The sequence below is a fragment of the Pseudomyrmex gracilis genome, unplaced genomic scaffold (genome assembly GCF_002006095.1).
Source record: "Pseudomyrmex gracilis isolate BER0280 unplaced genomic scaffold, ASM200609v1 scaffold_193, whole genome shotgun sequence".
Classification (NCBI taxonomy): Eukaryota; Metazoa; Arthropoda; class Insecta; order Hymenoptera; family Formicidae; genus Pseudomyrmex; species Pseudomyrmex gracilis.
This window is the reverse complement of record NW_018020777.1, coordinates 1-27953: the sequence shown is the minus strand read 5'-3', so window position 1 is coordinate 27953 and position 27953 is coordinate 1. Positions and strand designations below refer to the sequence as shown.

Sequence of the window (27953 nt, the reverse complement as noted above, 5' to 3'; positions counted from 1 at the left end):
ACAAAATCGCGTTCACACGAGCCGAGTATATTTTTCGATTCACTCGCGCGTAGCCGTTTCCAGCGCGTAGGAGATGAAATGGATATTGGGTGCGGCACTTCGGAGAGAAAGAAGAGAGAGCTTGTCTGGCTGTGGGTGGGTGTCTGTCTCCGTTTCGCTCGAAGATCCGCGTGTGCGGAAACAGAGAGTGATATATTGAGAAACGTTGCGTTGCGCGTATCTTAGAAGCGCAACGTCGAAGAATAACGGAAAGAAGACGCACGAGTTTACGTTTATCAATTTCAACGCTATCCACACACAAACCCCGATAGAATCAGCGTGATAAAACCACCACGCGATAAGGTCTGGGATGTGATAAAATTGTTATACATAGACATCAGTGTGTCTATATGTAAATGTCACGAGCTGTCTCTTCACGTAATTGAGTCTCTTGAGTCCTCTTATAAAAAGCCTGTGCTTTTTATATAAAAGTCCCGCCGTTCTAGAAATATCAGGTGTTCTATAAAAAGACATCCTTTTTGTGCGAGGGCTCTGAATTTACAAAGGCAACATTGACACTGCAGAATGTAGCTGTAGAATCGATAAAGCCGATGAAGATAGACATCGATGGTTGTGAGGACAGTTTCGAAATCGATAACAACACGTCGGAAGAAAGCCAACTCGTCGCTGACAATAAATTTGTTCTCTGTCGTTCTCGTTACAGGAATTGAACAGCCGGCACTTAGATCCTGTGGAAGTATTTCGTGGCATACCTTACGCCGCGCCTCCGGTGGGCGATTTAAGGTTTCGACCTCCGATTTCACCAATACCTTGGAACGGTGTCAAGCTGGCAGACACGTTCGGCGCAGTTTGTCCGCAAAACTATCCGGATCTTACCAATGACACCGCCGCGCTTTTGCAGATGCCGCCCGGCAGGTATCAACAGCTCAAGAAGATGACCGTTTTCTTGGCGAATCAGAGCGAGGATTGTCTTTTTCTCAATCTGTATATACCCGGAAGTGGTGAGCAAAAAACAAAGTGATTCACGCAATTATAATTACTTAACTTGAACAATTATTTTCAACAAAAACTACATTGAGAGACATGCACTTTCTCGCAATATTTGTATTTATTTATTCAAATACTAACTTTTGATTTTTCAATATTCAAATACTAATAACTTTAATGCAATATTTTTACAACTTGTTTTTCGAAAGAAGGCCAAAGTCACGTGATAAATAACTTTGTAAAAATGTAATGCAAAATTACGTTTTTCTATTGTCGTTTAAAGTACTTCGCATAAAGTCTCTTAGTTCTGACAGAATAAAAGGGATAATAAGTTTTAATGAAAGTCTTTTCTTTCTCGGGAAGAGAGATAGTAAAGCTACTCTATATCCAGCTAATGAAAGTTCAACTTTTACCACCTGCATAATTCATTTATTTTTCGCGCCTAATCATCATTAATTTGAGCGACGCAGTTGATTGCACGAAAATGGCACCTTTTAATTAATTCCCAATTAATATATCCCGTGAAAAACAAACACGTGTATTATGTGTGTTGTTTTTTGCAGTACGCGAACAAAGCTTTATAAAACTCTGTTAGAAAAACAATTTGTAACGTTTAACGGTTGAATAAAAACGCTCGTTTGTTGTAAACATACACAGTAAAAAATTGTGCGTCAAAATGTAGAACTTTTCTTGTGTTACGACGTTTTGATTATTACTTCAATGTAAAATTAACATAATACTGATATGTTATTATTTTTTTAATCTTTTCACGTGTTAAATTTATGTTAACTTCACAAATTAACATTTTTTGCATGTCATTTAAAAATGGAATATTGTTTAAGTGCTTTTAACACAATTATTTCAATTAATCTAGATGTCTCAAAGTCAATTTAACATACTAAAAAAATTTTAAAAATCTGTGGCCACATTGTACAAACTAAAATGTTTTATTAATATTTCTTACGAGTTACTGTAACTACTGTTTTGTGTAGTTTTCATTATTTTATATGTTATTTTTACATCACGCTTACAATCAAAATAACAAATATAAATGTGAAGTATTGTGTCAAGTATTTGACTTTACTAGTTTGTCAATAAGTGACTCGCAACGAATGAGATATTTTAACGTAAAATTTAGAGAGTGGACCTCCTGGAACATGCAAAAAATGTTAAAATTACCATTTTTTTTTTTACTGTGTAAGCAGGAAAAACAAACTTTAAATGGAGTTTTTGGTCAAGATTATACATTTGACGGAATCGCGAGTGCAATTAATATCGCGCGTTTGTAAAAATTATGCATCACAGAAAATAACATGTGTTGGTCGTAAAGTTTGCAAAAGCGGATGGCATCAGTAATTTGAGCGAAATTCTCAACTGCATCATCTATCGGAGTTGGCAATTTATGCGTCCGCACAGTATTACGTGGCGACAAGTTGCTTCCTAAAGTAATTAGTCCTAAAGTAATTAGTACCTTTATTCGGGATAGTATCAGCTCGAAAGCGGCCGCATGCGTTACGTCGCGCGCGTTGCAAGGGAAAGCGCGCGCGACAAAAGATAAAGGCGAATTTGCAACGTAAAGAGCGTCCGTAAGTCTGTGCTGTAACCTCGGTCGAGAAAAAGAAGAGAGATACTGAGAATTACTTGAGAGCTATGCGAGAGCTGGAGGAAACAGAGAATACAGAGATGAGAGCGGTAGCAAGAAAGTTGCGAAAAAGAACGACCCTCGATCTAATTTTCGTTACAAAGAATTGCAATCCATTGAAACAAAGAATTCTCTACTATATTGAGGAACTTCAATTTTTTTATCGCGCAAAAACGATGAAAACGTCGTCTACTTGCATCTCTCGTGAGGTAGGTTATATTCTTTCGTTTTCGAGCGCGACAATTAAAACGCAATTAATGATCGTCGTAAGAACTGCTTAATAATCCGCAAACGCATGCCCTATGTATTAGAACGTGCAACTATCGATCGAGACGGGGAGAGACGTGGTTGCAACACTGTCTGTATGTCGAGTACGCTCGTTGAGATGATCGATACTAATTGGGCGAGTTTTACGAGTTAGTGGCTAATCAAAGTAAGATCGCGGCGCGATTGAATCACTAACGCTAACTACGATGATTGCGAGCGCGCGTAACTCGGCAGCGCAAAGCGGTCTCTCACACAGTGGTTTAGGATGATATCAAGCCAGACAGAGTAATTCAGCGCAGCATAAATCGTGTAACAGACAGACGTTAATTAGTTGCCATACAGCTGATAGATTAAACGCCTGTCTACAGATTATCAATTACTACTTGGTAAGACGATTAATTGTTAAAAGCGACTTTTAATTTTAAAAAATCTTTTGCTAAAAAACATGTCGCGCGCACAGAGACTTTCTAGAAAGAAGATATGTGCTAAATTTGAAAGACTCGCTAACACGAAAAAGCTGTCAGATTTAAAAGAGAGAGAGAGAGAGAGAGAGAAAGAGAGAGGCGCGCACAAATCTATAAAAGCACTGTATAATCCCACAGCCTTATTAAAGCAAGCTTCTCGTTTTAATTCACGCTTCATCCCGGCTTACGCGACGCTCTCGGTGTAAAAATTTTACATTTGCCGTAAAAAACAAGCGCATTAAAAAAATATATATTCGTTTTATCGGACCGATTTTTGAACGCAAACCCATTTACGATGTTCGTGTAACGCACTCGGACAAAAAATCTATGATCGCGTAAAAAGTTACATCGCGCTGTACGACTTGCAGACGTGTGTAAATAAATTTCCGACTGCTGACGACGACGACGATCGATCGATGTGCTCCGAGCAAGCGCGGACGAACGAAGTTACTTAATAAAAGCGCACCGTGGCATCCGTCTTCTTCGGGAGCGAATTAGTGCCTTTGACGCGCCCATGTGGTTTTCCGCTCGAAGCTGCAGTTACGTGCGACGAATCACGATGCGACGATTGCATGTCTCCGGCAACGATTCGAGAGCGTGACCTTTCTCGCTTGTACTCTAAGTCTTGGAATTCTTGACGCAAATTACATTTCATGCTATCAATTGCTCAAGCGACAAGTGACGACTAATTATACGATTTTAATTTGTATTTATGAAGCCGTTAAACATTTTTTGTAGAGTTAGAAAGAGAGAGGAAACAGAAGTCTAATATTTTTTTTAATAGTCTCATGAAAAACTGCATTCAAAACTACAAAATGATTAAATTGAAATTTGTGAAAATCAAAATGTACGTCTATATAGGCGCAAAACGCATTGAAATGATTGAAATTCGCTAGACGAATTCAGATGTTTTGCGACTGTCGCTTTCGAAGAATAAAAGCGAGAAAACATAATGCTTGGTAAGCGATAATGTCGTGCGAGTATTACGAGAAAGCTGGATCTGTCAATGAAAGGTTTATACGGATAAGAGGTTTACTCGCCGAAGAAAATGGAAGAGCGGAACAGAGGTACCATATCGCTGCTTGCTGCTGCTTTCAGGATCTCGAGGACTGGAGGCGCCGTACGCGGTGATGGTGTACGTGCACGGTGAAAGTTTCGAGTGGGGATCGGGTAACTTGTACGACGGATCGGTTTTGGCGAGCGCCGGCCACGTCATAGTGATCACTCTCAACTATCGTCTTGGCATTTTAGGTACGTGCCGCTGCTTTAATCAGCTATCCTGCATGCCTGAAAGCATTTTCATTAAGCAGACTCTTTGACGTAACATTCCACGATCGCGGATAAAGAAATTCCAAGATGAGCAGATGGCGTTTGCCTTATTTTACGCCGTAAGTTACAGATTCTAGTTTATAATTTTTGTTTCTTTTGTTTCTAGAGCATTTTCAACATTCAGAAATACATGTTTTTTTATTTTGTAATTAATTTGTAAAAATAAAAACTTGTGCGTATCAAAATATCTTATTTATTTGTTGTAAATATTGAAGTTTGTTTTTTTTATTTTTTAAATAAAACACTATCTCTCTCTTATGTTTTTCTGAAGTGAAAACAATGTCACCAGCAATTAACACAAAATCTATGTTTTTCTTTATAAATTACTTTTATATACAATATATATATATATGTACGTATATATATAATAATCATATATATATTTATACATATCTTGTATATAAGCCTAGATATATCATTACCTTTATATCTAGCTGTATATGTTTCGAAATAGAGAGATACTCCATAGAGACTATTTACATACTTGAGTCAATATTGGCATTTCGAAGACCCACAAATGCACTTCTCTATTGCGAATCTACCAAGTCCGAAAATATCAATTCTACCTATTTACTTGCCAAACTACCTTGAATTATGACTTATTAGCGTAACAAACGTTTACATTCTTCGTTCAACTATTGCTGCAATTAAGAAAACAAAAGTTAAATTAAATTTTTGTACTTGCATAGTTTTTGCTTTTTACTAAATTTGTTTTTTTATATAAAATCTTTGGAAGATCTCGTATTCGGAATATTATTTTTTAAATATTATTTTTTTAATATTATTTGTATTGTTCTGAAAATGGCAAGATTTTTGTCAGGCAAATTCGCACGAGATTTAATTGAATGTTGCGAAGGAAGAAAGAGAGAAAGATATAATAAAGCAGGAAACAATATTATCCAATCTACGAGGGGTGAAAGAACGTTGAATTGCAAACGGTTTGGCTTTCTTCCAGGGTTCTTGAGGACTCGTCCGTTTCCCGACAGAACGAGCGGATCCGGTGGGAATCTGGCTTTAAAGGACATTACGATGGGACTACGCTGGGTGCGTGAAAACATCGGCGCCTTCGGCGGCGATCCAGAGCGAGTGACTCTAATGGGCCATGACACTGGAGCGGCGCTTGTGAATCTGGTGTTACTCGCGCCTTATAGCAAAGGTAAAAGAGACAAATTACTTAAAAACAAAAAACTATATTTTACATAAAAGAATTTTAAAAATAAATTTATTTATTCGATAAAGAGATAAAAAAAAAAAAAAAAAACGAAAGAAAAACTGCTTGCGATTTACGTATTTTACGATACGGAAAAGAGCATTTGTCTTTTTCACGTCTCGCTCAATTTCGACCGATCGATGGATACCTTCGCCGGGCTATATTGCTTTCGTTCCTTTCAGTACGGCTATCCAACCCCCGTTGACAGCTTAATGCCACTATTGTACCAGGCTTAACAGTTTATCGGTCATTCTCGCGCCACGATGAACCGTGGTAATATATAAAATAAATCAATTCGATCGCGCGATAAACACCGCGAGTGTTGAGAGCAATATTTATCTGTCCAATATCTTATCTAACATTTACATGAACACACCGCTATAGCGTTATTAATAACACGGTTGTTTAACTGCAATAACAAAAAGAAACACAGAAGGAACAATGAAAAATAATTTATTATTCATAATGTCGGGATCATCATTGCATACGTGAAATTCAAGATGATCAAGCGGAGAAAAGTTATGCGATTATTTTGATCGATTCCGTCGTATCGGGGGTATGGATAATACTGCCGAAAATCGTTCAGTGAGAAATAGGAAGGGTTCCTTTCAGATATAGAAGCGAGGTAGAGACGTTATTTGCAGGACTTTCGGTAGATTAATTGTCCGGAGATTAGTTGGCAAAAGTCTCTCGTGGAGGAGACAACCACTGAAGGGTTGGTCCGTCCTCTCAAAAAAACATCACCCATTGATCCGTGCACGGGGTGACAAATTGCAGGACTCCACTTTATTCGATGAGGGAACGAGAGACGGGCCTTCTCCTTTTTTTTTTTTTTTTTTTTTATCGTCGCCGGACAACACCAGCTGAAATTGAACGCTTCCCCGAGCTTTTGTCCTTTAGAGGTGGCGCGCACGCGCGCGCGCGGAGAATATTTCCCCCGCAGGAGCTGCTCAAGCGGCGAGCGCGGCACAAAATTGCGCAATAATAAAAATGCATGGATCTCGGGATATACGTCGCAGCCGCGGGGGAACAAAAGCAGGAAAACGCTAAAAGCGTCGTAAATATATCGCCGCGCGATAAATCTACACGCGAATGCGATTACGGTGTGATATAGTTGGATGCTAATTCCGCGCCAATCAGGCAAATTATGACTAACAGTACTTGCATGGCACATTGTTCTGATACCAATGCGCTCTTTGTATAATCAACGGTCAGTATCTCTCATTCGAAATTTATCTGCTTGAATTGTAATCAGCCTCGATAATATAGATTTTCAAGAAATATCACACGTTTGTAGAAAATCGATCAATCACCGCTTGTATACAATATTAATGAGTGTTTTAAAAAAAGCGTAAAACACATCTTTAGCACTTTTTTCTAACATTTTTATCTTACATATATATAATATTTTATAGTTTTTTATCCTAAAAATAGCTACTCTTATTTAAATCAAAATTAATAGTTATTATTATATATACACAGTAAAAAATAAAATGTTAATTTTAACTTGAGTGAACCTCCTGGGACATGTAAAAATGATTAAGGTAACTCATTCGTTATTTGTTACTTATTGACAAACTAGTAATGTTAAGTAATTGATAATTTACAATATATTTGTTATTTTGACTTTAAGTGCAAGAATATAATAATATATAAAATAATTAAAAATATGGAAACATAGTTACATTTCTTACGAGTTACATGTAACTCGTAAGAAATGTGCTTCAAAAAGAACAACTACATTTCTTACGAGTTATTGTAACTTGTTTTTTCGTGTAATTTTTAATTATTTTATATGTTATTGTATTCTCTTACATTACACTTAAAGTCAAAATAACAAATATAAATGTAAATTATCAATTACTTAACATTACTAGTTTGTCAATAAGTAACAAATGACGAATGAGTTACCTTAATCATTTTTACATGTCCCAAGAGGATCACTCAAGTTAAAATTAACATTTTATTTTTTACCGTATACACTAAAAACTTTTTAAAATACTTAAACGTGAGAAAATGCGTGTTGCATAACTTAAATATTGATGTTTACGAATTAATCATATAACATTGAAGAACTGTGCTCGTTTCTTTGGAGAATTTCTTAGATACGAATTCTTGAAAAATAGTGTGTCATCGTCAATTGCGCTCGTGCGTCAATAGAAAAAGTCAGAAGCGTAAATAGCCGCTCAGACAGGCAGAACGAAGCGCTAAGAAGAGAACACGAAGGACAAGTAATGTGTCAGGAAGAGAGAGAGAGAGAGAGAGGGTTCCTTTCGGCCGGATTCGCTCTAACGTCTGGCTATTTCCCGGACCTCCGGTTGTACCGGAAGCAACGCAAACAGTTTACATCTCGAGGAGAGAGCATCGCTCTCAGTTGTGCATTCCTTCCGTACGCCGTCCTTTCTCTCGAGACTCAGCCCCGGCACCGGTTTCAGAACGGTAAAGCCAGAGGGGCAGAAAAGCCCTCGGGAAAACTGCTTTTCTTCGGCGTCCCGGATGCCGTGATCGTCGGTTTTTCCCTCGCCGCACACTTTCCGCTCTTTCGATTCCAACGTCGACGCTGCCGTGGTGGTTTTCGCGAGACCAGGTGCGATTCTGCACTTTTTGCCACCGGTCAGAGATTGCAGGTAGCGGCAGGATATTCTCTCGTAGGAGAAGGAAATGCGCAAAACGAAGCTATGGGCACAGCGGCAACGAAAATATATACCGAGCTGTAATTCGTTAGTAAAAAAATGTTGAAATTGTTTACGTGTAACGTGTATTGTTTCACATATGTATAAATATTATAAATATTATAAATATATATTCCAGAAATTGTTGTATTTTTTGGAACATTTGTTTTAAGATTTTGACTGACCATTTGGTCAGTGATCGTTAAAACACAATAGATTTTTTAAAAGAATTTTTGGTTTTATTTTGACAAACGTTGAGACGTTAGCTTCTTTAGTAGATTCACATGGATACACGTGGCAGCTTAATATTTCAATAAAATAACACGAGCGGAGGTGGTCGGTGGTCTGGGATGTTAGGCCGTGCAAAGTTAACAGAGGAAATGAATAGAGAAGTGTCGATGAGAGTTGCCGGCCGGCCGGTGCGAAAATATTAAATAGACTTCTATATATTGTGATATACCTGTGCAGATTATACGAGAGATTGTACGATATCTACATCTCGTTCGTGATGTGTGTTCGGTGATTAAACATAGCGCGTGGTATAATAATAAAGTTTTGGATTAAGGTTGCGGCGCGTTAAAACCACGCAAAATCAATTTGGAATGTTACGATTCGATTTCGACGATTTTTTGCGAGTATTCGCTAATGCGCAATTTTCTTTTTGCCCAATGTGTATTTTGTTGCATTCGATACGATTACACGAGAGAAGATCGCTAATGGCTTTGTCTGGCGTTGCGTAAAAAAGTTGCAAAACGCTTTGGTTCGCCTCTCTCTTCGATATATCGAACTAACTGTCGAGGGTGTACGATTGCTTTTCCGCCGCCGTCGTCGTTGCCGCTAACGCTGCTGCTTCGTCTGCCTTCGACGGCGGAATTTCGATGTCCGATGATAAATGAAGACCCCCGCGCACAGTTCCACCACCAATTCCGATTGCTCCGCCGTAGACATAAACGTTTCGTATTACGTCGATTTCTCGTGTAATTCAGAAAGTCACTTCTGACATTCCCCCAGAGGTGGTTAAAACACGCGGCTTGCCCCTTTGCCTTTACTCCTTTCTTCAATCCCGAGAATACTGTCAACGTTACGTATCATCGCTCGGAAAGAGACAAGAAAAATAAGCTTCTTATAGCGCGCGCAGGAGGCAATCTCGATTTATCGTTTTTCCTCTCGCTGTAATTTTTTATGAGCGAAGACCCGAGTGGTGCAGCACGTCTCGAAATGTTCTTCTCTTGCACGCGCGCGCGTCTCTCTATAATGTGCGCTTGTATAGATTCTCCGAGATCCTTGGACTTCGAGACACACACCCCGACGCTGCTTCTTCTGGAGCTATTTCTCTCTTTCTATACCTTACCGTCCGTTTCTCCGATAGTTTGACGGTTCTCACGAACGAGAGATACGAGCGAATGGCTTCGTGAGTAATCAAGAAGGCAACCGAGTATGATTCCCGGCAATTGTCTGATTCGCTGCACCTAGAAAACGTATATAAGACCGTTCACGGTTATCTCACGGCGACTCGAGGATCACCAGCGTTTCGGATGATGTTTGCGCGAAATAAAGATGCGCCGTTCAACGAGATATATTTTATTTTCCTGGCTATATCTCTCGTGAGGAAGGAGAGACATGAAGAATCACAAGCTTTATTAGATGAATACGAAGCGGAATTCGATAAATTGTACAATATTTATAAATTCTTATGCAAAATAATTGGAAATGATTTTTTGTCCTTTAAGGTCGTCGATCCACAAATACGTTGAGTTTCTAAAATTTAGCTACAAAGTTTTTTAGTATTGATATATTTTTACGAAGATTAGAGAAAGAGAGAGAGAAAGAGAGACACGTATATCCGCGAGATTCGAGTTTCGTGAGAGTGTAGCGTGGCAAGAGCCAAGCGCCCATGGAATACAACACATAACAATAAGTCATAAAAATAGCTTCCAAACAACGTTTCCACCTCCGTCTTCCGTTACGCACGGTACATCCCCTTCGTTCTATTTTGCAGTTCGTTACCGACAAAAATAACTGGGAGAGAAAAACGCCTCGGTGACGTAAAAAAAAAAAAAAAAAGAAAAAAAAACGAAGAAATAGAGACCATTCCCGGATTTTCGAGAACCACGTCGTTATTGGTCCCACGTACGATCGCACGGGTGTGGAATTGATTTCGGCGTGTTACTCTGTCATCTCCATGATCGGTAAAATCGTTTTTTGATAGGCTACTAACATACACAATTTCAATCCAGCCCAATATTAAACAATTTTCCCAGAGAAGTTATTGAATTAGTAACTCGCAATATCAGTATAAAACATTACATCTTATTCGATTCTCAAATACGTAATGCTGTTATATGCTCAAGGCAATAAATTGTTACTAATTTCACTTAACTTTACTCTTTTAAAACAGTCTGATCACTTTTTATACGATTTGATACGATGAATTTTAAATTACAAATACAAAAAGTTTAATAAAAAGCAGAATTGATCGATGGCTAAAATATTGCGCAATCTGTTTCCGAGCACGACAAGAGTCCTCAATGCTTACATGTTTAAACTTAATTCAATCAGTATTACGTTCCCGAAGGTCTGTACGTGTTCATAGAATTTTCACGAGACGCGCGAAGTAATTTACATGCGGAATGTCGGCTATCACAGGGGAAAGAGAGAAAGAGGGAGAGAGATAGAGAGAGAGAAAATATGCACGATAAAGATACGACGACGATCTTAAAGGAAGGTCGTGAAGTAAGTAGACGGACATTCCGTTTCACAGGCCGCTGCTCGTAAAGGCGTAAAGAACGAAGCAAATAAATTAGAACTGCCATATTGCGTCGCTTCCTTTCAAAGTATAATTTGCGCGTCATCTAAGTAAAATTCTCTTTGTGTGGATTGGATGAAAATTCATGCCGCACTTGCACAACCGGTGCAACCGGGAGATGCTTTGCTTTCTCTAGGAAAATTAAATATTTTCATATTTCTTTCCTCTCGAAAAGAAAAATGTTTTTATGACAAAATTTCACGACGTTTTATAAGTATAAATCCTCCGTCTCCCAAAGATAAATACTGTTTTTTTTAAAAGATGTTTTTCTAAAAGATGATGTCAGCGATAATTATTCGCAAGATTATTATCACTCGACGTATTATGATAAAACGTCAATTTATTTCAGTCTCTCGACGAAATTTTCGAAAAAAAACTTTCGACCAAATACATCATTTTTTTTTTAATTTGTTATCTTGTGTTACATTTAACGAACACTGGAAAATCAAACTCTCGAAAAAAAAATTATTCGTATCTTCAAATTCTGGAGCGGAATATATCTTGCACAAAACTCTATCTCTCGTCCGCAATCGAGAAACGCTCGTACGAGCCGAGCGGATTCATTTTTGTTTTTTTTTTTTTTTTTTTTTCATAAAAATGAGCGGAACATATCCGTGATACCTTTGATACTGCGCGGCGGACTCGTCAAATTTATCTAACTGGATTTAACTCTCCCTTCTTCACAATCGGCGCGGAATTTTTCCAAATCCCGACGAGAATTCGGCTCGATGGGCGAAATCCGAGAAAAATCCGAGTTAAAGTCGTACGTATAGCACGGACGATCCCGGACGTGCACATTACAGGCCATTGAGAGGTCTCGATTGGTCACCGGTGTGGTATACCGCGTTCCTGAACGACGATCAGCCCCAGCTAGCCAACCAGCCAACCACTCGATGCCCAGCGCTCGCGACCTGGGAAAATCCATCCCCGTAAACCGTAAGCCGGCCTGATTACCGCCGTCACGCGCCGCTGTTTCTTGTTTGCCTTTAATCTTTCGCCGCTTCGCTAACGAAAAGTATACAATTTCCGCGGTCCTGTCTCGCCTTCACGCGCGCGCACCATCTTTTTACTTTTCTTTTATTTCTCTTTATCGCGTCCTATCCGCAAAGAAGAAACCGTTATTCTTTTCAACGAGGACATCGTCAATTTACCGATCTCGTCGTTTTTAGCCAAACGCAGGGTCGAATTGCTGCGAGACGTAGTCGATAATCACGCTATTGGTTGATGAGATCGTTAAGGAGACCAAATAGCTGCCGAGTAGAGGGCTAGTTGGGTGGTTCTCCCTCGATGCCGTCGCCGAAATTTCATCGACACGACGCGACATCCACGTATCATGGACATGACATTGTGGAGAAATTATGGTAGCTGGCCGGCGGAACGAGGCTAGTTGCGAAACGACGGGAGCGAGTGCACAGAGAGGTTGGGTGGAGGGAGGGGGAGCAGGGAGGAAAGGCAGAGTACCGGGTGAAATATCGCGGTTTAACGTGACAGTTTAAGGGCGTTAACCCTGGCGACACTAATGTCGTCTCTGGGATGGAAGGCACGCGGTGGTCGCCTGACTGTGTCTCGACACTTGTAGAAATGGCGATCCGTATTTCTTCCTGCAACATTTATTAATACGCGTTTTCAAAGTACAAGCTGTAATAGTCGCACCGGATCGCTAGTGAAAAATGGAGTAATTGCGAGGTGAGGAAAGAAAGCGTAACGGCGAGTCGCTTATTTTGGCAGCCGCTGTGAACGCAATTTGGTTCACCTGACGTCGCGAATAAGTATCTGTCAAAAAATAAAAAAACGCGCTGAAGAGAGAAAAAGCGCGTCTTCGAGAAATTTAATATAGCATATAAATAATTTTATTTTTGTTTTTCTTTTCTTTCTTTTTTAAATCTAACAACGCTAATAAATTGCGCGGATATAGTAGAAAGCTACACACGATCAATGGAAGTCTCCGTCGCGGATATCAGTACACGTATCGAATCGTGCAATAGTCAATCTGTGACACGAAGGAGGAAACGGGAGGGGAGGTAACGCGATGCTATCGGAGCGAATAAATCGAGTCCTTCGTTGCCATGATTCTCGCATGAACGTGCCCGACAGAAATAAAGGAAGGAACGCATCCGATGTCTATCATCAACAGCACGATACAAGCGTGATCGACATCGAACGAGCGAAATGGACGTTCCGCGTCGTATCTGGTACGAGGATGGCCATGATCGGGGTAATTGGTCGACCATCACTCGCTATCAGTTACACAGAATGATCAGCGAGAAAACGCAAACACTTCGTCAGCGAATTATAGAGATAATTTTAGTACTATATTGATGATGATGATTACCGATTATATTAAATCTCTATATGTATGACGTGACATTCTCTTAAATGTAATTTCGCTCTATATTCAATTTCTCATCAAATTAAAAAATTTCTTATCTCCGTACAGAATGTGCGTACATAATTGACAGTTTGGTAAGCTGGAACACTTTAAAGTAAAATTTCGGAAGTTTTCAAAAGAACTGACGAACGCAAAGATTGTTAAAAAAGGTGACGTTTATTGCAAATCGAATCTTCGCTCTCGCTCTCAAGAAAGAAACAAATTAGATGTAGAAAGAAATAATTGAATAGAAGAGCGAAAACACAAAGAAATATAAAAATACATGACAAACAAATTAAAATCCGATTTTTTTCAAAATTGTTGAAGAAAACATAACTAGTTTAAAAATGAAATTGATTTAAGACTAACCACACAGGATTTTCCGCGAACAAGTGTAATAATAATATTTAAAAAAGTGTAGTAATAATATTTAAATTTCCCTTCCCGGACTCGCGCTCACGATATATGTACGTGCGACGCGCGACGTATCGCGCAACATATCGCGCGCCATTGGCAATGCTCCAGAGAGAGGTTGGGCGCGCATCAGGCGGCACCTCTTAATAATAATAGCGATAAAGCAGCCAGAAGGAGCAGCCTCGGGTCACCGCATACACGCCGAGTGCACCGTCGCCGGAAATGAAACTACGGCCATATGACACTACGACGAGTACTCGCTCTTCCGCGTGCTTCTTTCGCAACTTCTTTCCCGGTTTTACGGCTCGTTGGCAGCAGAATCTTCGCGTTAAACGCATCCGCGATTCGCTGTTTTGGAATAGTGCCGCTGTCGGTCGGTCGCGGCGAACCGACTTAATATAATGAGGTGATGTTTCCTAAGTAGTTGGCAAACGAGCGTCTCGCTATGAATACCAACGGAGCAATAATAATATTTCGATATGGTAATATGTTCACATGGTATATTTGCAATATAAACAGAAAGAGAAAGAATATTATACGTCCGGGTATAGCTATACGACGCGAGCTATTTTAGAATTGCCGGATCTATTATTGAATTCGATCTGTTCGCGTAGAAAACACTGACACAAAAAAATGTTAGTTGCAGTTTTATGAGCCTCGTTTGTTTGATTGAACATTTTTTCTGTTTTTAACAAAAAAAAAAATGTGAATAATAAAACGCCGTCGGCTGAAAAATTTCACGACCAGCGCGTTTAATGTTGCTCAGATTGCGATTTATATCGCAACAACAAACGCCGCGCGAGCGAATATTACTTTCGAGAAATTAAACATGCGTGCAGAACCCGCGCGCGCGCGCGCTCGACTCCCGAGTACGTAAAGTCATAAAATACAAATATTTGTACCGGGCATCAATGATACACGAATGTTTATGTTGGACACATATTGCGTAATATTTCTCATCGCCACGGGACGAGAGAACGGGCGTTGCGCGCGATGTTTGCATTCGAAACAGCGATTATCATAAAGAAACCAGTGACGTTCGATAAACGACTTTAGCGTCAGCATAAATGTTTGTGCCGGCGAATATGATTTTCTCGCTCGAAACCGGAATACGCGATGCGCTTATATCGCCGAGCATATCGCGATATAGCCGCTAGAACACATTTTACCGCGTTACGTCATAAAATTGCAGTTCATTAAAAGCGAGCTGATTAATTAAGTTTCGTAGAGTGTCCTTTTCAATTAGCATGAATTTTCCACGGACGGCGTGATTTTCCCTGGTTTACTCGTTGCAAGCCGATCACATCGGTGCTCGTTGCGTCGGTGCTCGTTTGCATCGGTGCTTGTTCGATGTTAATTATATATCTGTCTAGGAAATGTTCCGTTCACAGTCGATCGGATATCGAAAAATTATTCATAGTCGTCATAACGACTTGTTTAACCGCGGTATAAGAGTTTTTAATCGTTTGGCAATCGTATGTGCGCGCACGTTGATTTTCAGCGTCCCCGCATGAAAAACAATATCGAGCACAGAGGGAGGACGGAGCGCGATCATATTTACGTGTCCGCCTCTAATTATCCATGCGAGGATAATAACCGTTTTGGGATAACTCCCGTCGGGCTCATCGCTTCCGCTCGATCGACCGGAAGCTGATGATATCCTACCGTATTTGCTGCGCATATTTGAGATATATATATATATATATATATATACGTACAAGAGCTTAGCGTCGCAAAGGGATCTTACGTGCATGTGTTGTTGTCGTTGCCGGATCGTTCCTGATCGCATCAACCGTCTGTTCTTCTCGACAGGATTATTTCACCGTGTAGTATTATCCAGCGGCTCGGCACTAAGTCCCTGGGCTTCGGTGCACGATCCGAACGATCTCCGGACGAAGATCGGCGAACAGCTGGGATGCGCGACCGAAGGCGAGGAGGACATCGCCGACTGTCTTCGAAGAGTGCCGCTTAAGACGCTTATGAGCGCGCAGCTTCCGGAAATCAGGTGAGAGCGATGAGAGCGGCTGAAACGGACTCTCTGTAATTTTCTCACTCGAAAGATCGTCAAAGGAATTAAAGTGATCAATTATACATATATTTTGAAATTGATAGAATTGATATCTCTCTTTTATCTTTTTGTTTATGGCAGCATGTCGATGTAATAAATATTGCCTCGCGTTTGCAGCGCACGTACATCGTGGGATTCATATTCATCGTTTGAATATTGGAGTTATGCATTTCGATGAAAAGTGGAAAACGTGAAAGCGTAAAAAATGCAGGCGATATGATTGATATGTTAAAAAATGACATCTGACAAACGCAGCTGCAATTACTGCGCTTACAAATTTGTCATAATTTTACGTGGATTCACGGTTATATAATAAATTACGATAAACTCAAATGTCAAATTCGCGCAGTAAATTTATAAAGCGCACAAACGATTTTAAAGCTTATGCAATTTTTTTATTCTACGAATTATTACTCACACACACACACATCAAACGTTTATACTTTCACAAAAACACACGTGATTAAAACATGCAAGTTTAATTGAAGCAGTTTACGTTGTAATAATTGCACGATTTAAAACGATTTGTTTGTCTGTGTGTGAATATAAAAAACCTTTCGCGTGCACTTTTTAAAAATTCGCGTAATTTTTGTCAATTGAAATTCGCAGTCGCAATCGGAAAAGAAATTCACTCTTTCGCAAAAAGATGCAATTAAGAACGAGAAACTCTGGAAACTCGCGAAATCTTTCACACACAACTAACTCTCAGGGGCTCTATCGAAACTTGTATTATGCGCAATTAATCGTAGGATTAACGTGAAGCCTGGCAGCGCATTCACGCTGAATATATTTACCGTGAGGTTTAAATGAAGCTGCGATACTACCAAGTATAGGATAATCACGCGCTCGCGCTAAATTATTATCCGATTATCGTTGGATCGTAGATACGGTTTATAATAGCTCTCGCTTTATTGATTTAATGCCGTTGTTATATCGATTTATCGCCACGATGCTCGTTTTATGCGACGGTGTGTCTTTGCGCGGATCTTTCCGTAGATTCGTGCCCCGCATCGGGCCTGGTCTGCCGGTCGATCAAAACAATCCCGATCCGGGTTTGGACATGGAGCGTGCGAGCGACGCTTTCATCAAGGTGCCGTTAATTCTGGGCGTCTCGACAACCGAATCAAATCTCGATTTCAACGCCAACGACATACAGTTCGGCTTTGAAGAGGATCATCGGAATCGCATTCTGCGCACCTTCATTCGCAACGCTTACGTCTATCACTTGAACGAGATCTTCTCGGCGGTGCGAAACGAGTACACGGACTGGGACAAACCGGTGCTCCATCCCATCATAATAAGAGACTCGACCATGGAGGCGTTGAGCGATGGTCACACGGTCGCGCCCCTCATGAGAATCGCTTTCTACCACGCTCGACGCGGCGCCAAGACATATTTTTATCACTTCAATCATCAGACCAAGGAGAACGGCTATCTGCAGGTAAGATCCCTGACAGCTTATTATCACCGTAGTAACGAAGTTTGCGAAACTTTTACTAGAACCTTCTTGAGCACTAAGTAATTTAGAATAGCAGCTCTTTGTTCCAAAAAGTAGTAAATTTTTCGCGACGCAGTTCTAGTCTAAGTAATGATATAAACTATTTAACGATTAAGAAGAAAAATATAAATTTCTTGTCTTTGTTAGAACTGAATTGTTATTTGTTTGTTTGTTTTTATATTAATCCGAAATAAAAGAAATTCCGTTCAAACTGTTGCGATATACGTAAGAAATAAAAAAAAAAAAAAACAAGTTTTCGGAACGGACGAGCAATTTTATTTCTCGCAGCACGTGTCTTCGCGAGGATAAAAAATATAGAGACTCGACTAAGAGACTGCGCAATTTAGCCTTGTCGATACGGAAACACTCGAGGCGAGCGCGGGGCGTCAATTTTTCTCCATCGTGAAACGATATGACCTCGCTTGCGCGCTTCTAACGGCGAAAGCCGGGGAGGAGCGAGCAAGCGGAGGAGGTAGAGACGCTGCTTAAGTCGGAGTTAACTCCATTAACTTGACGTCCCCCAAAGAGAGACTAACGCTCGCCCTCGACACCTAGTAGTAGAGTCCGCCGGCACTCTCAGTTAAGGAAGCAACCCGTTCAGCTCCTTCCTGACACGTCCTCGTATCTCATCCGTCTCACTCCGAAGCTTCGCGCTCGATCTATACTCGCCGGTAACCGCTGGTCATGACTTCACGATGAAGACACTGATTTAATAAAACGCCTCGGGCAACCTGGGCGTGCCGTGTTCGCATTTTGTCTCGGGAATGACGGAGATTTGTCACGGCTGACATAATAATATCGGAGGGCGGGGAGGGACAAGAAAGAAATTGTTATATCGGCCAATTTGTAAGGTGGCGCGCTGCGCACCAACCGGTGCATTAAGTCCGCGACGGAGAAAAACAGATTGACGTTTTCAATTTAGCGGGGGCAAAGAGAGATCGGTCGTAATTGCGCTACGCGGTAAACTTAAAGGTATCGCGAAATCTCCGGATATCTCACGGCAAGAGAGTGCAGAAATTGCGCGATATCTTTATTACGGTATTTGGAAGGAAACGCGTGTAGAAATTATACGCGAGTTATTAGACAGATCGTCGTATACGTTGTATATCGAAAATAATTGTTCAAGTTGAGAAAACAATATCAAGAACATTACAGAAAATGCACATGCGAGAAATTTTATTTGAATTGTTAATATCGAAAAGTTTCGCGATCATCTCGTGTGTCGTTCTTTCTTTCTGTCAAATTTCGCGCGTGCCAATACAAAGTTGGGATTAACGCGAAATATCACCCAAACAACAAAACAAAATCACCGCCCAGACATGATAGAGAATTTTGCTGCTTTTGGTGCATCATGGACAATACACCGGAAAATGCGTTTGGAACATTGTTTACGCGCATTCCTAACCGTCGAGTTTATTAATTAATGATATATAGGATTCTCTCTCTCTCTCTCTCTCTCTCTTTGCAACAACCAGTGTGACTAATAATTAATATATCACTATTTAATTAATAAATAAAACACATTTACAACAATAAACTATGCAAATTTAATCGCAATTGTAAATTAAAATAACTCGCACTTGTCGAAACATACGTAAAGAATTAAACGCGACTACTACAATTAATATCGTTGATATTCCCATGAGTGGGAAACCTCGTTGCAGCGGCTGGGAAGCGTTCGTGGCGAAGACGTACCGTATATTTTCGGACTGCCGCTTGTGGCGGGAGGGGCTTTCTTCCCGCGAAATTATTCCCGACAAGATCAGGGCGTTGCGGAAGCTGTCCTCACGTTCTTCACCAATTTTGCCAAGACCGGCAATCCGAACGAGCCGCACAAGATCGAGTCGGTTGACTATGGTACACCGAAGGAGAAGACGCGATTCCGCGGTCTCACATGGGAACAATATGAGACTGGTTCTCAGCAGTATCTCACAATAGGTAAAACGTTAAGCTTGGGATAACAAATTCTTTTTCTTTCTTGATTCGTGTTTTTGATCAATTTAATTTCTACAATGTTTTGTTTGCGTGGTTTTTTGCAGAAAAAAAATATCGCTTCTTGTTTTTAAATTTCCTATTAAGTTTCAGCGAAAGTTTTAGTGTGTACAGTTCAACGTACCGTCCGCGGTACTATCTCAATGCTTCTTTTAAAAGTTCTTTTAAAAGTTTAATTATATGAAACGTAGATACTTTACACTAAAAACAAACATATTTTCTGAGAATAATTATGCAACCGATGTTATAGCGCGCTTAATCGTAATTATATAAATCCTTTATATATAAATTATTATAATGAATATATGACTAGCACAAAAACACACGTTTAATAAGAAATATTTATTTCAGCATTAAAACCAAAGATGAAAAGTCACTATCGTGGCCACAAAATGGCGGTATGGCTTAACTTGATACCACAGCTTCATCGTCCTGGTGACGATGACGTTTCCATGCGGCATCATCATTTTCGGGAACGAGGTGATCATTATTATGCAGGTACGATCATGTTTTGTCGTGCGAAAAATTTGATTCTCAATTTTCTTGATTGATATATATATATTAGTCAATGAATCTCTCTCATTTCTATTATTATCAGGTCCAGTTCGGGATGAATGGTACACGCCACTGCCGCTGACAGGCACAACACGGACCAGCTCTTCCTCCACCACTGCCTGTACCACGTCCACGGGCGATGACAGTCTCATCGAGGACATCACTCCGATCCTGGATGATTCCGAGGACGACGCCGAACTGCTACAGAGATTGGCATCTCGTCACTATTATAGCACGACTACCGCGCTGGCAATTACCGTGGGCGTCGGCTGCATTTTGTTGGTACTAAATATGCTGATTTTCGCCGGAATTTATTATCAACGAGATCGCGACAAGAAACGCGCTGCCATGGAATGCCGACCAAACGGACAGGAATCCCTGCCGATGACCACGAGAACGTCCATGAAGACTACCGACAGTCCACGACCTCAGGAACCACCACCTTCATACACAACCCTTGCGAGAAGTCCTTCCATTCAGGAACAACAGTTCGCGCAGTCTCAGGACGGCCAAGACGGCGAGCAGTCAAACAAGAAAGAGCCCAGATCCGGTCATGGGACCAGTACTCTTCACAAAGAGTCAATACCGCCGAAACCGCCCGCTAGAACCACCAGTTCTCTCAGCACCACTGCCGGAAGCACCAATACCATCAAAAAACGTGTGCAGATACAAGAGATATCCGTATAGCATTAGGGGTTGCCCCCGGAGGGCAACGTGCGAACAAAGCGGGTGACTTTTATGGACGCAGACAAGGTTACTGCGGAGTCTAGATTCTGAATAATTTTTTTTTGTTCGAGCGTCAGACAATGCCGACCAATCGAAAGAACTTTCTCTCGTTTATTCATTGCGATTATCACAAATGTGTAACTTTAAAGATAATTAGCGGAAAAAATTCGTAATGGGTCTTTTACGGTGTCCGTTGTGCGTGCGAATTGTAGCTTTGGATATTCCAAACTGTTAGTATTGGGATTACATGTCTGATCGTAGTTTTACTATCGGAAATCGGCTATTAATGTCGACCATTACTACTTACGGCGCAGGTTCGCGGTACGGCAGGTCATAAACGAGCTCGCACTACTGGACTGTTATTACTGGCTGAATGTTGCTACTCAAGTGACACTGTGACTGGATTTTTTCCACCGGTAAAAATGTAAGATCGCACGTGATTGTTACTACTATATTAGATACGTGCAATGTACGTAGTTGCTACTTTTAAGAAAGCGTGATATTCTCTGCTGTTTCTAGTAAAATATGGTGATTGAGAGTGTCAAGGTATACACGAATCATAATTATGCGAGAACCGTGTTAAATGTATGTCCCAGGTGCTCAAAAAATATCCTGTGTGTGTGTTCAAGGAAGTTTTGTTATAACTCACAAAGATGTCGATACATGTAAACGTTTCCTAGTTATTTAATTCATTGGAATAACTTCGGAGACTTTTTTCAGAGACCGCGGAAAATATATAGGTGGCCTTAAGTATCATTGCAGCACGTAAAGGAAACGTGTCGATATCTTCGATGTCATAAAGAAGGGCGCTTATCGAAAAATTATTGGAAAGCGCGTGTAATTAAATTTCACACGATACATGGACTCGAGAATTATTTCCGCTAAAACGCAATTACATAGATCCGCGTAATAATACCGTATGCGGATCAATGTGCGATCATTTCCGACGACTCTGATTTGAGAGATCGCACACTTGACAACAGTCCGAATACCGACGTCACTTACACAAATGCATACCATCGTCTCGTTTACTGCTTTGTGAAGCATCGATTGGAAGGAAGAGACACTCGACTCGAAACGTGGATCAAACGAATCGGACGCAATAACATCGTCCGATATTCGTGAGTGAAACGACGACAGCGGCGTACAAAAGCTTCGCCCGTAAGTGAAAGTGCACTCTTGTTCCTGCTTTTGTAAGACTAGCTGTTGCGAGCTATTCGGAACTGCATTCTTCGAAGCGAGTAATTCCGATCTTGTCAAGGACAGCTCAACAGCGAGTTTCAAAGTTTATTCGGACAGAAAGCGCGATTCTCTCCAATTGCGTTACTTGTCGCGCGAAACGTACAATCGCGTTTGGCAACCGTCTATAAAACTGTAGATCGGATCAACTACGAATAGTGAGTTGACTCCCCAGAGGGCGGACTCAGATTCGCTAAGTGTTCTCTAAGTAGTCTTCTCATAGAGAATAATCGAACAGTAATAAGTATTGCCGCGAGATAAAACTCTTGGTCATATAATAAAGGCGCTCGTAAAACACACACTTTTCCTCTACGTTTTTCGAATGCGAATCTCGAGACTTCCTCTCACCTTGACAGATCATAAATATTTTCCATCTCAATGAATCGCTGTATACGAATTTATACAAATATTGTTAAAGTACAACATCAAGAAACAAACATGATTAAATACATTGAATTGAGAACTTAAACATATATATATATATATCTTTGTATTTTGTTTTTGTTATTAAAAAAATATACAATTACATCTTTTGTCTTTGTAGATTGTGACGAAAATGTTTGATTTCAAGAATTGTTTGTGTTAAAATCCAGATGTATAAACACATTGACAAGAGCCTGCTTGTTGAAGAAAATGACTGAATATTCTTCTGAAGCTAAGTTTATGAACAATATTAAATAGTCATTCAAAGATGACCACTTCAAAAGTTGAGATCGAATATCTGCTTAAAAACATAACAACAAAACAGACAAAGTAATTTCTCTTAAAGTTAAAGCTGCTGAAACTGTTATGTATAGAGTTCTCTCTTCTACGACCAAGTATCCTAAGAGATTGTGCTCATATTTGCAGAGATACATTTTGTCTTTGTAGAAAGTCTTTAATCTCAAATTAATATTCATGACATTGCACCATCAGACTTCACACGGATATTAAGTTTTGAGAGTTATCTTTGTCGTTGTGTGCTAAATCGATTCACGAGAGAAAATGAGACGCGGTTTTCAAAACATCATCACAGTAGCGTCGAACGAAACAAGAATTCTCTGCACAATATTATAAAAAACAAAAATCTTTGTTGGATTTATATGAAGAAATTGCCAAAGAACACCTTGTTTATATTTCCTAAAATTATAAGATCATAAGCCTGAAAGTCACTCGTGATATAATAACAGGTAAAACGCTTATAAGGACTGAATTTTCTAACAATTTTAGGTGTTATTCTACACAGAACAAAAATCTCGAAATCTTTTCCAGCTAGAATAAGTCAGTTTTAAGATCAGTCAAAAATTAAAAGACTGTCTAAATTAATAAGATTTATTTAATCAAATATGTACGAGATTCTTCGGACGCATAAAAATTATAAATTCGTATTAATACGTTCAATATAAAACTGTAATCAACTATGTAGCGTAATATACACGGACTCGGTGTCACGTAAAATCGTATGTTATTGATAATCTTAAATATACGTACATACGTCACACACACACACGCGCGCGCGCGCACACACACGCACACGCACACACACACACACACACACACAAATTTATTTAATTTTTCCAAATTTTGTCCGCGAAAAAACACACACAGTATGATTTTTGACAACACGTTGTGATACTTGCGTGAAGATAGTATCGATACACACATAAGATAGCAGTGAAATCCAAATACATGTTAGAAACCAATTTGTAAATTTCACTGTACAACAAAATAAAATGCCAATTTGTAAAAATATATGTGATTTTCATTTATCAATTATATTGTATCAAATTTATATAGTGAAATTATATAGGTATATCAAATTATAAGTAAACTTCTGAACAGAGTGATTCTTACATAACTTTCATACAATAAATCAAAATCATATCATATCAATTACAGATTATATGACCAAAGCAGCGTAATTGTTAACTATAATTAGTCAAGGGTAGCAAATGTAAGCGAAATTATATTTTCCAAAATATAATTATATTTTGACACGTTCATATGTGCGAACTTTTATCAAGTTCACTAAACTTGGTTTACTAAATTTTTATCCACAAAGTGCACGTAGTAAATATTATACATCAAGATGATGTAAAATACATCAATCGATATGAAATAATAAAAATAAAATACAACTCATATCTCTAAATATTGGTCTTTGACGCAATGAATTAGTTGTAATCAAGAATAACTCTTCCATTCTCTCTCTTGTGTAAGTTATCAATACAAAAACAAAACATGATGACAAATAACTTCACAGTTTCCACAGTGAATCGATCTTATCCGGTTTTTTTAGCTGGAACTGTATTAATGGGACTACCGCTTCTCTTTTTTGCACCTTGTCCTTTACGCCCTTTAACAGGAATGCTTGTTAGTATGTATTACTTTAAAGAATGAAATTATGTAAATATTTTGCTAATATTCAGTCGTTTAAAGTTAAACTCATTGAAATCCATATATACGAGTTTCGTATATATGATTCCTCAGTATTAGCATGGCAAAAACATCATTATAAATAGATATGTACAGTTAGTTCATCAAAAATCTACTTATTTAACGTAAAAGAAAGTAAGATATACACATATAAGAAATTAAAATATATAAAAATATGTGTCTTTAATTAATAATTGTAATATTTGTAAAGTTCTAAGCAATTTTCTTACCTTTTTTACCGCCCCGTTTCGATTTAAATTTATTCTTAGAAGCTGCTATTTCTTCCGCCACTTTAGTAAGATACTTATTTTCTTCTTCGCCATCCAGAATCTTACAAGTAACTTCAGTATCGCCAATCAAAAGCTACAAATGAAAATTAAAAATGTTAATGAAAATGTTTTTGTAATGTTCTTATAGAATTTTCTAAACACTTTGTGAATGCGTGTATAAGAGACGAGAGAGTGGTGAATCAGTCTTAGCATAGTAAACCTAAGCACAGTGTCAGGTTTGAATTTTGCCACATTAGAAATTCAAAGTCCATCATGAAAAAAAAAGAAAAAAACGGAAGAGTGGCTTATGAGCATCGGCGCCGTTACTACGACGGTGAAGTAAATAGTACCAAATTTTTAATCTTGCTTTCCATAAAGAAAGAGCAAAAAACTACAACAAAATAGCTTCAAGGTGTCAAAACAAGCGTTCATTTCACTGTTCAGTATCGACAGTGCTGATATTCAGTAGTTTCAGTGGAAAGTTTTAACGCAGCTTCTAAGATGCGGAGCCAGCTGATGTACCAAATTCATTTCTCATCGCTCCGTAATAATATTCACACATTGGAAATTTATAGCCTCTTTGATAGCCTATGTGGTCTGGGACTATACAATCTTATCTGCTTACTACTACTACTACTGCTTACTACTACCACTACTACTACGTGTGTGTACTATCTTTCTAACCTTGCCTCCATTTGTCTTTTCTATTAAAGGTTTGGCTGCATTTTCACCCTGCAGACGGACCCATCCTTCTGTAAGTCCTCTTTGAAAATCAATGTAAGCAATATCAGCATCATATTGGTCTAAGCACGCTTTAATATTTTCCCTTGTACATGTATTAGGAACACCAGAAAAATAGATAACTGAACCTTTTGGTAATTTGTAGCTGTTTGCTTCTTCAGATGTTTGATCTGTTTCTTCTTCATCTCGCTGGAAAAAACGCATGTTATAAATATCTTTAATATTATAAATTTTCTTTGTGAAGATACTGACCAATTAGAGCCAAATATACAGATACCAGTGTATAAAAAATATTTTATTTAAAAAATTGTAAAACAAATCTTTTTTAATTATAGAATTTGTTCTTTTACACTAATATTTAATCATAAAAAACATCTAAACTTCTTTAACTTAAACAATACTTACAGTTACTTTATTTTTCAACTTATCTTTCTTTTTTCTTTGTTCACCCTTTTCAGCTTTTTTTTCTATAGAATAATCAGCACTGTGCAAAAAAATTAAAATTATATTATAATAAGTAATTAAAGTAATTAAAAAATATAAAGAGTATAAAAATTTGTGCTATTAATTCAACATTGTTACTTACGACCACTTTCTTATTAGCTCTGTATCTTCATATTTTATAGACTCTATCTCCATGAAAGCTTTTGCATCATCTACTGTTTTAAACAGAACATAAATAGAACCCTTGAACTTAAGAACTTTATCTTTGTTGTCTAGGTATTTTCTCATCTGTGAAACAAGAAAATCAAATAAATAATGTTTGTAATGATGTTTAATATTTATCTTAGATAAATATACTTACAATAATTCCTTCAAATGGTTTGTATGGCTTAATAAATTCTTTCAACTTATCCATAGTCATACCAGTCAATGGAAATCCCTTGACATAAACTGTTCTGGCTTCTTGAGCTTTTTTATACTCTTCATCATATTCTGGTAATGGATATTTTGGTGAGCGTCTAATACTTTTCTTATCTTCTGAAATCTCTATTAAATCACTTGACTCCAGAGCTTTCAGAATTACATCACTATTTTTGCTGAGAGCAGCTAGTTGTTTGAAGTTTAACATAACGGTCATTGGAATCCAACCATCATTCAACTTTGATTGCGAAATAAGAAATTTATCTTTCTGCATATTGAGATCACCAAAGTAATACTATAAAAATAAAAAAATCAAAATAAAAATATTATTTTCCTAGTACCACTGTAACTTTTTACAAAGGTCACATTCTCTTTCTCTCTTTCCCTTCTATCCCTCTCTTTTCCCCCTTTTTTTTAGTTATAAAGACCACAGAAAACATCACATTTTTTATGAAAATATAAAATACCTCTATTTGATCTCTGATCTTTTCCAACAGCTCCTCTGACGCTTCTTCTAACGGTTGTTTCAACTGTTCTACTAGGTTTTCTGTTGGCTCTTCCGTGATTTCTTTAGTTGAGTTGTTAGTAGTCGGCTCAATGTTCTTACCTTCGTCAACAATATCGCCATTTGAGTTATCATTTGGTTTTTCTTGACCATTCTCCATGGCTATAATAGTTCTATTTATCTATAGAAGCAATATTAATGCACTCTTATCTCAAAAGTAGTGTTTTCTACTTCTAAATTTTAAATCTTTTATTACAAAACCAAGATAACCGAATACCATACACACGTGCTTCTCGTATTGCGTCGAAAATGGAAGTAAGAATTATGCAGCATGCAGAACAATTCATAGATAAGGCTGCTTTTAAGCCTGTTCTACATTCTGTGGACAAATCGAACAATTGCATTAAGCCTGTTCTACATTGATTGCAAGCGCAAACGCAAAAAACAGGTCTGGTAGAATTGACTAATCGCATTGATCAAATCAGCCAATTAACCAGCGTGATTGGTCAATTCTACGAGATTTAACACTTGCGTTTGCGCTTGCGATCAATGTAAAACGACCTTTAAGATCTATCTACATAATGGCTAGTCTACAATAAAGGTAGTAACAGAGAGAAGCGTGAGGGCGACGTCCCATTGAGCGGAAATATATAGCGGAACGAAATGTGCGGAACCAGCTCGACCAATTATAGCCATTCCGTTTTCTTTCCTTCGCTTTTTCTGTGGTTACGATTGGTCGAGCTGGTTCCGCACATTACGTTCCGCTATAGATTTCCGCTCAATGGGACGTCGCCCTAAGAGCGGCCATGCCAGTGTAATTTCTTCCGACGGTTTCAGCCGCTGGTTTTAGCCGTATTTCCACACAAGTGGAACTCAAAGGCCGTTCTACATTAAACGCAANTAGCAGATCTTGTGGAACTGA

General features: G+C 38.8%; 2 protein-coding genes across 5 annotated transcripts in view; one reads left to right on the top strand and one right to left on the bottom strand.

The window, feature by feature from the left end:
* The window catches only part of LOC109858231 (neuroligin-1-like), a 32601-nt gene extending 9155 nt beyond the window's left edge, over positions 1-23446 (top strand). Inside the window, exons 2-9 of one of the 2 annotated variants that reach the window (XM_020435294.1) lie at positions 704-1001; positions 4459-4611; positions 5645-5845; positions 15972-16164; positions 17224-17668; positions 19390-19663; positions 20069-20215; positions 20316-23446. In XM_020435294.1, coding sequence (XP_020290883.1) covers positions 704-1001; positions 4459-4611; positions 5645-5845; positions 15972-16164; positions 17224-17668; positions 19390-19663; positions 20069-20215; positions 20316-20959 — 2355 coding nt within the window. In that variant the 3' untranslated portion in view covers positions 20960-23446. Of the gene's footprint in view, positions 1-703; positions 1002-4458; positions 4612-5644; positions 5846-15971; positions 16165-17223; positions 17669-19371; positions 19664-20068; positions 20216-20315 lie in introns of those variants that run through there. The other variant, XM_020435295.1, reaches the window with a different exon arrangement.
* An 88-nt stretch (positions 23447-23534) lies between these two features.
* LOC109858232 (la protein homolog) lies at positions 23535-27388 on the bottom strand. 3 transcript variants are annotated; one of them, XM_020435296.1, is made up of 8 exons: positions 27309-27388; positions 26994-27212; positions 26468-26821; positions 26249-26394; positions 26068-26146; positions 25606-25851; positions 24883-25015; positions 23535-24572 (listed from the first exon to the last, which is right to left on the bottom strand). In XM_020435296.1, exons 1-8 carry the CDS (start codon positions 27309-27311, stop codon positions 24499-24501), a joined length of 1254 nt encoding a protein of 417 aa, XP_020290885.1. In that variant the 5' UTR covers positions 27312-27388; the 3' UTR covers positions 23535-24498. The 3 variants fall into 3 exon arrangements, with proteins under 3 accessions (XP_020290885.1, XP_020290887.1, XP_020290886.1); XM_020435298.1 differs by having other exon boundaries at positions 27318-27377; XM_020435297.1 differs by having other exon boundaries at positions 26994-27357.
* Between the last annotated feature and the right edge of the window lie 565 nt (positions 27389-27953).

Bases quoted from the DNA above. Each gene is read 5' to 3' on its own strand.
- LOC109858232 (XM_020435296.1), bottom strand. The intron at 26,395-26,467 runs GTAAGTATATTT...CTTGTTTCACAG, and splicing joins AACCATTTGAAGGAATTATT to ATGAGAAAATACCTAGACAA. The intron at 24,573-24,882 runs GTAAGAAAATTG...TTCCTGTTAAAG, and splicing joins GAAACGGGGCGGTAAAAAAG to GGCGTAAAGGACAAGGTGCA.